Here is a 13,532-nt window from a genome sequence, read left to right on the forward strand (position 1 = left end):
AGAGTGCCTGTTTCTCCACACTTCCAGGACACCGATTTCCCCACTTTTTCCCTATTCCAGTAAAGGGATGTGTTTAAAATGAGCCAATCTGCATACTGGGTATTTTACCATGAGACAAAGAGGCTCGATTCCACCCCAGCTGTAGCTCTCACTTGAAATTCCCAGTGATGTTTTTTATTGCTCCTCAGTGACGTCAGTGGAAACATCCGAGCCCCCCATGCCTCTCCATCATCTCCCTGCTGGGGCCCCTCCTGATGAGAAACTTGCCTTCTCTCCAACTTTTTGTTGGCCACCTCCAATACTCTGACAATTTCATAGACAATCAAAAGGAAAAAGAGCCACGGGCACCCAGCTACAGCTGCTTTCAGTCCCTTTCTATTCCAAAAGGATTCGCAGATGCTTGCGGCAACAACCTAGTCGGCATTTCACATTTTGCATGTAAAGGCTCGTTTGTCTCCCATGGCGCTCCACCGACTTCATGAAGCCATTTTTGATGCCTTCATGTTACATCAATTTGCCGGATCTCCTTACCTAGTCCTTGAGACAGTTTGGTTACCCATACTTTTTAATGATCCTAAAAAATACTGTAGTGGACATGTTCATAAATGTAGATTTTCCTTATTTAAAAAATGACACTAGATGATTTATAGGGGGAAAAAAGAGTCGACTTACTTAAAGGTATATGTGTATACCTATCAGTTGATCAGTAAATCAGTTGTAAAGGCTGTTAATCTCTCCGTGTATCTATCTATCCCTTGCCTTTTTCAAAAAACAATTTAAGGTCTTATTTTTAAAATATTTAAACAAAGTTATGAACATTTTGAAATGAAATGAGCCAACTGCTCTTCAATAGCTCACATCCTGAGTTTGTGGAAATGATCAGAAGGGATCTGGCAAAATCCAGATGAACTCCAGGGAAAAAAGCATTATATTTTGGGGAGAAAACATTACTTGTTGTTTTGCTGTTTTGGAACACATATTTTATTGCTGCTGTGATAAAGTGGTAATTAATTCCTCCCAGAAGTGTTTCTGTTGCCCATTAAGAAACCATGTCAAACAAAAAATTTCCCTAAGCAATTTCAGCATGTGCCTTTCTAAAAATTCTTTTTGAAAAAATTTTAATATATTTAAAAAATATTTTTTATTTTTCAATTACAGTTGGCATACAATACTATATAAGTTTCAGACGTATAACATGGTGATTAGACACTTATATAACTTTCAAAGTGATGCCCCTGATAAGTCTAGTACCCAGCCAACACCATATAGTTATTACAATATTGTTGAGTCTGTTCCTTATGTATACTTTTCATCCCAGTGACTATTTTGTAACTGCCGATTTATACCTCTAATCCTCTTCCCCTTCACCCACCCTCCTAATCGCCCTCCCATGTGGCAATTATTAAAATGTTCTCTTACATGTGCCTGTTTTAATGTTAATTTTAAAGAAATGAATAAATAACAAAACCCCTAAAACCATACAGAGCCCTGGCCTGGTAGTCAAAGAGCCAGACCCCGATCTAGAACCTTCCACTGGGTCCTTCGCCTCTCTGTTCCCTGGGGCTTCATTTCTTCTCAATTAAAATAAGAGAGTAGTGAAGGGCTGATGCTCTCTGATGCCCCTTCTACAGCTTCAAGTCTATTTTTAACAAGGCTTTCTCGGCAAGGCATTTTAAAGCAAACAATAAATGTTCTAAACCCAAGCCAAAGTGTATAGGCTTTTCTGCAGGTCAAAATCGGACTACTTGGACTTCCCATTTGGGTGGCCGGTGGGGTGACCATTAATTATCTCTGTCGCTGTGTAAAATATACCCAGGTCAGTGACCAAGTTCGGACACGGATTTAGCAAGCTGGCCTGGTACTGGGAGTCAGGTTAGGGTGGTCTCATTGCTTCTGCCACAAGCACTAACTGAGCAGTTCCTCTGCCCACTCCTGGGGCGAGGTTCTGAGGGGCAGCTGGGAAAGCATGAAAGATGCCAAAAAAAGGAAGACATCACTGCCACGGGGGACAGGCCAAGGGACAGTCTAGAGCCAGGCGTCCACAGAAAGTCGGGCCCTCAGACAGCAGGCCACTCTAAAGAGGAGAAATATCCAGACCGCTCTTACTTGGGGAGGGGACACACCTGTTCACTCTCGTCATGTGACGAGAAACCGGAACCATCGGGTGTCGCCAGGACCCACCAGGGGCACGCACCTGAAAAACCGAGGCTGGTGCTCCACGCTGCTTTCCTCCAAGACCCGCCGCCTTTCTCTCTGTAGCTGTTCAATCCTCTGCTTTTGGGTTTCAGCTTCTTCTAAGTTCCCTTCTTCCAGAAACCTGATGGAGGTAAAAAAAAAAAAAGACTATGAATTCCGTGAAAATATAACAGTCATCACTGCTGATATTGCCATGTGTCCAAACTGGATATTCCAAATGCTTCTCTAGACATACGACTCCTCCTCCATGCCTTAGAGCCATATTTCGAGGTAGTTAGGGGAGATATTTTGAATTGGTGATATATACATGGTACAAGAAATCATGTCTTTAAAAAGGAATCTGGGGTAAAGTCTCCCTCTCATCCTTGTCTCCAGTTGTACCGTTTGCTCCCCATCCCGCCCATTTTCACGTTCCCACCACGGGTAATGCACTGGTAGTTAGTTTCCAGCGCATTCCTCTAGAGATTCTTGGTATGTATATAAACAAACGTTAACATATAGCCTTACCCCTCCCTCTGTTTTTAAAACATAAATGGTAGCACGTGACACATAGTGTCTATTCCTTGGTTTCTTGTTTTGTTTTACTTTTTATTTAACAATATATCTTGGAGATCTTTCTTGGTAACATACAGGCATTTCATTTTTTAATAGTGGTATAATATTCAACTGTGTGGATATACCTGAATTTATTTAAACAATTGCCTACTGTTAGACATTTGAGATGTTCCCACTTTTTAAATGTTACAATAATGCTACGATGACCATGTTTACCTGTCATTTTGCATGTGGGTTAGTAAAGTCTGTAAGGAGGAATTTCTAGACGTGAAATTGCTGAGTTAAAGGGTGAATCTGTAATATGGATATAACCAAACTGCCCTTTATGGGATTACAGCAATTTAGATCCCCACCAGCAATGTTCTTAGACTGCCTTTTCCCATAGTCTCGGGCACCTCAAACAAACGATATGTCAATGTGGCTTAAAAAATCTGCATTTATTTGAGTGAGATGGAGCATCTTTTCATATGTTTAAGGGATATCTGCCTTTCTTATTTTGTGAAATATCCATTTTTCTATGTCCATTTTTTTTTAATGCATTGACCTTAATTTCTAGAACCAATTTATAAAAAGAGTTGCAAATAAAGATTTCTCAGTTTGTCATTTATCTTTCGACTCTGGGTATATATTTTATTTACTTTGCCATGAAGAAGGGTGGTATTGTACGTGTTTTTTCTTTTTTTAAATAAAGTCAAATTTTACCTTTTTTTCCTCTTCTAGGTTTTGAGTCTTATTAGAAAGACCTTAGGGAAGAGATTATTCTTTCTATTTTACAGAGTTGGAAACTGAGGCTGGGAAAGATGAAAAGGCTTATCATCTGCCACATGGCTTGTTAGCAGCAAACAAAGAATCAGATATTATATCTCAGGGCATCAAAATAATTTAAATTCGAGGGGTCAGGGGAGCCAGATGTTTTTTCCTCTTTCAAATAGACAATCTCTATTGTATGTAGTTAAACTCTGAGAAATAAATGCTTTTTTGATATTTCAATAGAACTGGGGCTCTACTGATGAATAAAAGTCATGCCACACATAGATCTAAATTGGGCTCCATTCCTTCCAGATAATTGCTTAAAGTCCCCTTGGACCTCTACTCCTGGTAACATTATCTCTCTCTTTTAGGCTCCTCTGGTGGCCTGGGAGCTGTTAATAGGAATTTTTATAAAACATTTTACATCTCTAGAGATAAAGAGCTTTAAGAAATCCTTACCTTTGGTCTGGCCTAAATCGGGTGTCGGTAGGTGGTAATGAAGACACACACAACGGATCGATGTCATTTAATTCTAGTGCAAACTGCGTGAAGCCATAGTATTGCTCGTAGCCTTTCGGCATGGGATCTAAAAGAAAAAGAGATCATTCATCCCTAACTTGCATTTCATTTACATTACATTTTAATTCCTTCACCTTTTTCATCTCAGACCAGCTATAATTTTTCTCTCTCAGCTCTAAACTCTTCCAATTCTATCAAAAGAGTCTGGCTAGCAAATAAGAACTGAATAGTTCCCCATAAATTTTCTCCTCTATAAGTTTTCTTCTGCCTACAAGGGTAAGGCCTCCTTTGTGTAGTCATACAGTGAATTTATAAAACACTGTGAAGTTTCTATCCTGTTTAAGCTCTAAAAATAATTTATTACACAAATAAAGATGATAAAAAGAACTTTAGGTCTATTTCTCCTGACTAACAAGACTGTCACTCTCGAGAATTTTTCACGTAAGAGATGTTAAATTCTGAAACTCTGTCTAGTACCTAAAATAGTGCTGAACCTCTAGCAAGTAGTCAATAAATGTTACTCTTTTCTTCCTACCTGCCCTTCTTTTCACTAACTCTTGCTTCTTCAAATCGCACATATTTTAATTTAAGACCATCTCAGCAGAGGCCAGGAATAGAGATGGATTGCACTGGCAGAAACACTGCCATCTAGAACCAAAGGGGCAGAGAAAACAGACTGTTGGACCATTGGTATTTTATAGGATGGGACCGTAGAGCTATCTGGCTGTGAACATGTGTTACCCTTCAAGAAAAGAGAGGAACGACTGAAAGTGAAGATGACTCAGAGATCATCAGGCTGCCACTCCCACCACAGGCCCGGACTACACAGACCCAGGGGGCAAGGCTGCCTCTACCTTTCAAAGGGTGAGGCCACTGCTGCAGCCTCAACATGCCAAGCTGCCACCACCTGCTGTGGGTGGGGACTATGGGGGCAGGGCCACTGCCTCAGTGGGCCCAGAAGGCTGGGCATTGAACCAAAGAGGATTACTCTGGAGCCTTAAGATCAAATGGCATTTTCCTTGCTAGTTTTAGGCTTGCTTGGGCCTGTCACCTCTTCCTTCTTTCCTTTCTCGTTTTTGGAATGTCTGTCCTAGGCCTGTCCCACCACTGAATTTGGGAAGCACATTTTGGTTTCGTGGGCTCACAGCTAGAAAGGATGTATCACACCTCATGTCTTACCCACACCTGATTTAGATGACATTGTGATGAGACTTTGGACTTTAGAGCTGATGCTGAAATGAGTTAAGACTTTTGGGGCTGTTAGGATGGAAAAAAATATATTTTGCATGTAAGAAGGACATAAATTTGGGAGACCAGGGGGCAGAATGTTATGGACTGAATATTCGTGTCCTCCCAAAATTCATACATTGACGCTCTATCCTTCAATGTGGCTATATTTGGAGATGGGGCCTCCGAGGAAGTTAAATGTGGCCAGAAATGTGGAGTCCAGATCTGGAGGCTGTCTACAAACCAGGAAGAGATCTCTCACTAAAACTCAGATTTTCTAGGACCTTGATCTTTGATTTCTCAGCCTCTGGAACTGTGAGAAAGTAAATTTCTGTTGTTTAAACCACTCAGTCTGTGGTATTTTGTTACAGCAGCCCAAGCAGATTAATGTGGGTGTATTGCCTTAACTTGAATTCCAGCTAAAAATATCTAAATTTACATATTGGATAAATCAGATGTAGACTAATAAATTCACTCATAGCCTGAGCTCACATAATCAAACACAAGCGCTTTCCACAAACTTTTTTACAGACCACTTTTTGAATCTTCAGAAGTCCCTCTGTCAAGTTCTAGGTCTAATTCTCTGTGTGTCATAAACATGAAACTAATAGCCAAGCTTCCTAATGTGCCTGCAAAAACCCACCCCAATCTCTGTCCACCAGAGTGAAGATAGCAGTTTTTCTTGAAGATGGGCGAGGGGTGCTCACAGCCAAGGCAGAGATATAAACTCAGCGAATATCAATGACAATAAGAATAACACCTTATACAGTGTTCTTTTATCAAGGTACTTCTTTAACATCCAGAAAGATTGGATACGAACTTTAAGCAAAGGAGAGTGTGTGTCACTCACAGAATCTCACGCATGCCTCCAACCTCTGATGCTAAGAAGATGGTTACTGTGCCAATTCATGCTAGCTTCAAGGCAAGCTCTGTGATGGAGGAGGATGTGGCTGCAACTCGTTGGAAGAAACATTGTTGGTTGCCTCCTCTACGTCATCTCCCTTTCTTACTTGCCAATGGGAAACTGCTCTGGTCAGGTGGCATTGTGCCCTCCCTAGGGGAAGAACCTAAACCCACCTGAATCGCTCCTACCTACCCAGTTATCTGGGATTGGTGCACGGATGGGTTTGGACCCACTTCAGGCTGGCAAAATGTAAAGATATACGTTTGCTAGGGGATCGTAGGAAATATTTCATTCCTGAGAAAAGAGAGGCAAAAGCGAAGAAAGCTCTTTTGTCTTCCCTTCTCCCTGCTGGGTGAACTGTCACATGGAGATGTGACATTGAATCATGACAACTGTTGCGCATCCCCGAGGGGACGCATCGCTGCCAGACTGGGAGTGACAGGATGTGCTCTCACGGATCAGTGCTCTTGACATAGGTAAGTTACCTGCCAACAACCCTTGGACCACCCACCTCCTCCCTTAAGTATTAGTCCATATCTTAATGGTTTAAGCCACTATTAGAATAGTTTTCTCATTTCTTTTTTTTCTTTTTTTTTGATCAGTCTAAAGCATCCTAACAGTGGTCTCTCAGAACAAAGGTTTGATAACATGACCATGACTTGGAAACAGATTTATCAGATTAGAAGATGATCTAAAGTCTTAAAATGTTCTGTGGACATGTTATGAAGGTTTGGCTTCCCTTGTTCTTCTCCTCATTGCTGCTTCAAGGGCTCAGCATCCTTCCGGAATGACAGGATAGATCAGAGTGGCTCGTGGTATTAGGTGAATCTGGGGGAGACCTACTCTTGTAGAACCTTCTGTTCTACAAGAACATGCTTTGCCAGTAACGTTTTTCTCTGTCTTATTCTAGAATGACTTCTTGAACTTTACCAATATTCCTTAGTGCCCAATATAGGCATGGGAATGATGTGCGTTGATTGGAAGATAGTGTGACCATGGATTAGCAATGGCTTTGTTCTGGGATTAAGTTGGGCCTTAGGGCCCAACTGAGGTCTTGTTGATAAGCAAGAGAATGAGCCTGAGCTATGATTAGGTGAAGGGAAGAAGGGCCAATAGCTCGAACATAGTTCAAAGCAGGCGGCAGACACGGATGGGCACTGATGCCCGCCCATCTGCGGTTCCTCGGGCCATGCCCCCATTCTCTGCCCAGGGCTGATTGACCAGGGTACTAACTTGCTCTCCAGACACAGGCGGACGAGGAGGAGCCACCACAGTAGATGCTTTCGTGCCATTTCCCAAACAGCCGATGCACTGCCTTTCCATTCTTGTCCAATACCACACCTTCAATCTCACGGGCATTAGTGCTCCAGTATTTTGCCTAGGATTCAAATGAGAGTTGTCCGTGTAGTATTTTGGGGTCAACTTATTACAGATATTAAGAGGGGGAAAAACATAGAAAAGAGAAAGAAGCATAAAGATAATTCTATACAACATATAGTTCTGGGTTTTATCCTTTTTCCTTCAAAATCACACCTTTAATTTTTTAATAAAAAGTAATAGCTAACTCTTTAGTTACAATTTGCAACTAACTCAATAACCAACACTTGATACTTTTTGTGCGTGTGTGTGTAAGGTATATTTTTTTCCCTATTTTTTTCTGCATGCGGTGTAAGGAAGGAAAGGCTCGGTTCTTACACATCAATGGAATAGCGTGGTGGCCCTGAACGCCCCTCCTGTGGAACTGATGTGATGTCCCCCGGCTCTCATTGTGGCTCTGACTATTATAATTTAAAAGAAATGTAATTCATATAATTTTTTCCCTAAAGGAACTAGACAGTCGTTTGTAAACTAATCAAGGAGGCTACTCTGTAAACCAATCAATTTTCAGTTTATTCTGTTATTTTTTAATCCCAAAACTAGATCTGTTCATCCAACCTGCAGGAACCTTATGCAACCCATATTCACACTGAATCCTTCCAAGTCTAAGACTGGCTCAGCTCACCTCACCTCACCTCAGCCTGTGGGTATATACAGTACCACAGGGAGAACAGCAGAGGGCGCTCCAATTCTCTAGAGTGGATTTTTTCCCAAATCTCCCAGTTACCCAGCTGCCCTAAAAATCTCTACGACAGAACAGAAGGCATTACTCCATAAATCAAAAATCCTAGTACTATTTTCAGCCAAAACAGAATCCGTATTTGGAAACCAATAAAATTGAGTGGCATTTCCAAGCCCTATTCTGGTGGATAGGCTGCCTCATTCCAAGTCTGTAATAAAAATGGGAGGGAGGGAGAGGCACAGCAGCGTCTTGCAGCTGAAGCAAAAAGTGAGTTCTCACATCATGTAGAAATGGGGAAAAGGAGTACAAATACTGTCCGGGCTCTTAAGTTTAATCTGAAGCTGGAGTCAGATTTTCCCTTGGAGATACCTGCCAACAAATCCAATGCTGGCAACACAACGAATGTCTCGGAGGGAGGCAGACGGGCCCCACAGGTGATGGCTACACCTGCTTGCAGATTCTCTTTCGACACCAGAAGCACAGCCGATGTTCTAATTCTTTTCATCTCCTATGGCTACAAAAATCTATTCTCTGGTCCTAAGTGGATGAGTAACCAGGTCAGTAGTAGAAACGGAAGCTAAATACATTTCCTTGGGGGAAATGCTGAGAACTAGGTGGCTCTCACCTGGATCACAGGTGTATAGATTCCTGCTCCAGTCTGCCCTTTGCTTCTTCTTCTTTTTTTTAGAGAGCTTAGATGAAGCTTTCAAGGCAGGGTCGTTTTAATGTTACCTCAAATCACTACTAGCTTTATATCTGACTACAACCCAGTTGACTTACAGGATATGAGAAGGACCCCGACCCACCTCTCCATAATGTCCTCTACCAGCGACAGGTGGTACAGAGAGGTACCACATGACATCACACAATTGGAATCTAATCTCTCAGCGTATCTCGATCTTATCGTTAAGATCAAGGTTTTGATCTTAATTGAATGCAAAGATTCCTTGAGGAGTGTGACACTTTAAGGCCATTTTAAGTGCATCGGATTTTCAAGGGCAAGAGGGAATCTAGGAGGAAGAGAAGATGTTGGAAGGGCTCCAGTCAAGGCAGTTGAAAAGGGAAACAGATTCTTCCCCATTTTTTTTTTTGCCTCAGGCCAATCTGTTCATTTATCCTGTGAACGCTCCTAGGCCTTTGCTGGGTGCCAGGCAGCACTTCCAGGCACCAGGCTACAGCCCTGAGCAAGACGGGCCAGGCTTTTGCTTTTCTGGGGTCAGGAATGATGAGGAGAGTGTGGTGAACAGAAAATAAACAAGTAAAACAATAGCGAGCAAGCTCACTACAGACAGTAATAAAAATTTTGAAGAAAATGGGATATGTAGAGAGTGACTGGGTGCGTGGTGGAAGGGTCTGGGGAGAGGGGTCCGAGCAGAAGGCAATGGACAATGGAGAGAGAAGGAAAGCCACTGTGGCCACAGGGCAGTGAGGGAGGAAGGGACGAGGACGGGGTGCGCGTGTGTGCGCGTGTGTGTGTGCACATGTGTACGCGCGTGTGCACGTGACGGGTGTGGTGGGAGTGCAGACTGCGTAAGAATGCTTTTATTCAAGGTGGAAGTTGTCAAGAGATTTTGCTCAAATTATGACATGACTTCCTTTTTTTTTTTCCAGTTGTGGTAATAACACACACAACATAAAATTTACCCGCTTAACCATTTATAGGAGTCTAATTCAGTGGCATTAAGTACCTTCACAACGTTGTGCCACCATCATCTTATATATTTCCGGAAATTTCTCATCTTCCCACACTGAAATTCCGTACCCACTAAGCAATCGCTCCCCATCCCTTCCTCCGCGGGGCGCCTGGCAGCCACCGTTCTACTTCCGGTGGCTGTGACTTTGACTGCTCTAGGTGCTCCATACGAATGGAATCACACATTATTTGTGCTCTTGTATCTGGCTTATTTCATCCAGCATAATGTCTTCAAGTTTCATCCATATCGTAGGACGATGACTCATGTTTTAAAAGGGCCCCTCTGGCTGCTGCAGGGAGGACAGACCACAGGGGGCTGAGGGTGAAAGGAAGGGGGCCAGGAGGAACCGTGGCCCTGGTCCAAGTGAGAAAAGTGTGGCTGGGCCTAGGGAGCCCCTAGCATTGCACATCTGCTGGCACAACAGGAGAGATGAAAAATTCCCCAAGACAGCCTGTGCCCTGAGGCCCCAGCTTCACCAAGGCCTTTCCGGGGTTAGAGGTCCCAGGCCACCCAGGTTACCTTTATAAAATTCACTTTGCAGTGGCAGGAATCGTCATTCAGGTTCTTGATGACAATCTCTCCGTAGTGCTCAACCCACCTCTGCCCGCTCAAGATGTTATGGATGCAAGAGGTCACTTTGTTCCACTCGAAATGATCTCCGAAGCTGAAGAGGAAGAGGGGAGAGGAACAATTCCCAGAACAGCCGGCAGCAAATGCAAACAAGCACCGCTATTTTAAAAATTAAGTCATGTAATGAATTACCCATTCCTTCATTTGCAGAACCGACACCAACTGAGCACGGAAGCCACGCTGGGTGTTCCGAGCGCTCACTCTCTAAGGACGTGTGTACGCCATTGGGGTGACGGCAGTCAGACTCGGGCCCCCGAGAAGCTGTTAGGGGCTTCACTAGAAGCTGGTGATTTCCTGAAACCATCACGCCCTCCTTCAGCGAAGGAGGAATCTAGGAGCCTGAGGTGGCTTGTCTAACGTCACCAAACAAGCGAAGGCAAGTGGCAATGAGGAAGGTATTGGGGGTTTTCACAGTTTGCTCTCTCTCTACACATATGCATGTACACACACACACACACACACACACACATATACACAATAAGTGCATACATATTTATGTGTGTGTATGCATGCACATATGTATATACATACCTATATCTTATAGATAAATCTTAAGATAAATATAAATATAAATTAAATCTTTTACAGTGAGAAAGTATTCAGATACTACTTACGGAGTTAAATAATAATTATAAGGATAATAGTAATAAAGCCAACCACTTACATGGCACATGCTATGTGCCAAGTATTATTTTATGTGTTTGGCATATATTATCTGTTAAATCTTCAAAACAGTCCTACAAAGTACATGGCTTGTTATTCCTATTTTATAGAAGAGGGTACTGGTGATCAGAAAGGTTAAGTAACCTCTCAAGGATTTGCAATTAGTAAGAAGTAGAGTGAGCACCTGAGTCCTGGTAGCCCAGGTCCAGAGGCTACGTTCATAACCATTTGCTTTATGAATAAGTATCGATAATCCCTGAAAGGTCAAGGCCATATCTTTCTTAAAAGGAATTTGGACAGTGAGGCAGGACAATGTGAAAGGAAAACCACGATTCTTAATTTTGTTACAAAGCAGGAATGAGTTTTTAAAAAGCTGCTATGCAGCAAACTTTGGCCTCCAGGAAGCATTTTTATTTGTGGGAAAGAAGATGTGAGGTTGTCAAAATGAGGAACATTTGGACCTATCAATCATCAAACAGATTAAAGGAACAGAGCATATGCACAATGCCTTGGGGGACAATGGGCATCCCCATCCTAAAGCTGCATCTTGGCCCTAAATTCTATAAAGTTCCTGACAGAACTTACGCTGGCAGAGTCACGTGGGTTGTGCCAATGGGAACGATTTCCATAGATTTGCCCCAGAATTTGTTTTTCCATCTCACATCTGAAATGAAATACCAAATATTACATATTTAGCAGGAGAGCTAGGTAAATAAAAGACTTCTTGGGCTAATAAATGACTGATCACAATATTGAACAATCTCTTCATAATAAAAGCCATTATCATATAGAACAACTTTTTATCCTCTGTAAGTACCAGCTGAGTACCTAAAACAGAATCCGGGAAACTAACATTATAAGATCAAGTTCCTCCTTTGGAACAGCTCACAATGTGAAAGGCAGACAGAAGTGAAAACTTGTAAGGCCCACACAGAGGTATAGACAATAACCGAGTATGTCGTAAGGTGAAATGGAACCAAAGAAAAAGGAATAACCAGCCATCCTTGGTTATTCAGAAGAGGCTTGTACATCAGAAGAGGCTTGTACATCAGAAGAGGCTTGCCTGAAGGGGCCACTTAAATTGGGCTTTGATGAATAAGTAGGAGTTTGCCAGGCATAGAAAAAGTAATTGAAGGCAGAAAGCATAGCTTGCTCAAAGCGGGAGGGAGGTATGAGAGCATGGTGTGGTTTTGTTTATTGGTTCCAGATTGTCTAGAGAGGAATAGAAAGATGGAGTACAAAAAACAGTGAGCTCTACGGGCTGGTTAAGAAGTCTGGTTTGTGTGCACTGGGAGGAAACAGGTGTTTGTTTAGACAGAAGCGATGTGATTGGATACAGACATTGCAAAGACAATTGGCAAAAATATGGAAAATGGAACAGGAGCAGGAGAGATGAGGAGCAGGTAACAAGTTACAGGGCTACTGTACTTGCTCAGGAGTTAAAAACGAGGATGAAGTGAACCAAGACAGTAGTGGGAGAGAATGATCCCAGAACCCTTCGAAAAGTGAAAGCAGAACTGGGTGACAAATTAGATGCAGACTGAGAATGACAGGAAGAATTTGTGGCCGATTTCAGACTTTTCTAACGTGTATGAATGGCGGTACAAACAGGGAGACGGGGAATAGAGAGAGAATGACAGAGACGGATGATCCCTCCGGTTGCTTCGTGACAACACACAGACCACAGGGCAGTGGAGGGGAAGAAAGTAGGGCAGCCAGGTGGGGGCCGTGGCCGTGATCCAGGAGCGAGGTGGGGTGGGACCACGGAGCCCCTGGCCGCATATTACATAATTTCATTTACATGAAATATCCAGAATAGGCAAATCTATCAAGACAGAACATAATTTAGTGTGTGTCTCAGGATGGAAGCAGGTGACAGAAGCAGGAAGTTGGGATGGGAGAGGGTATTGGTTAACGGGGTTTCTTTTTGGAGTAATAAAAACGTGATAAAAGTGATTGTGGTGATGACTGCATAATATACGAAATATACTCTGTGAATCTACTAAAAACCATTGATCTCTCAATAAAGTTGCTACCAAAAAAGAGAATCGTCCGTTTAGAGCAAACACAGTGACAATGTATTGCAAGGCTTATCACATACATACGTCAAATGTACGCCCACAGTAGCTCAAGCGTCGAGAGAGGGGAAATGGACGCATATTTTGTAAGTTTCTTATCCTAGAGGTGAAGCGGCATAATGTCACTAGAAGAGAGACTGAGATACCTTGAAGATCTGTAATGTGAATCCTAAAGTGACAACTAAAAATGAAACAAAGAGCTATAGCTAATAAGCCAACACAGGAGACATAATGGAATAATAAAAAGCACTCGGTCC

At 42.5% G+C, this 13,532-nt stretch overlaps 1 protein-coding gene across 6 annotated transcripts in view; it reads right to left on the reverse strand.

Moving 5' to 3' along the window:
* OSBPL3 (oxysterol binding protein like 3) overlaps positions 1-13,532 on the reverse strand; it is a 153,665-nt gene that overhangs the window by 4,042 nt on the left and 136,091 nt on the right. For all 6 annotated transcript variants that reach the window (XM_039862571.1, XM_039862568.1, XM_039862570.1 and 3 more), the window contains 5 exons: positions 11,783-11,861; positions 10,424-10,568; positions 7,385-7,529; positions 3,961-4,087; positions 2,195-2,317 (listed from right to left, as the gene is read on the reverse strand). In XM_039862571.1, coding sequence (XP_039718505.1) covers positions 2,195-2,317; positions 3,961-4,087; positions 7,385-7,529; positions 10,424-10,568; positions 11,783-11,861 — 619 coding nt within the window. The remainder of the gene's footprint in view (positions 1-2,194; positions 2,318-3,960; positions 4,088-7,384; positions 7,530-10,423; positions 10,569-11,782; positions 11,862-13,532) is intronic.

This window comes from Pteropus medius, unplaced genomic scaffold (assembly GCF_902729225.1).
Source record: "Pteropus medius unplaced genomic scaffold, Ma_sr-lr_union100, whole genome shotgun sequence".
In the NCBI taxonomy this organism is placed as follows: Eukaryota; Metazoa; Chordata; class Mammalia; order Chiroptera; family Pteropodidae; genus Pteropus; species Pteropus medius.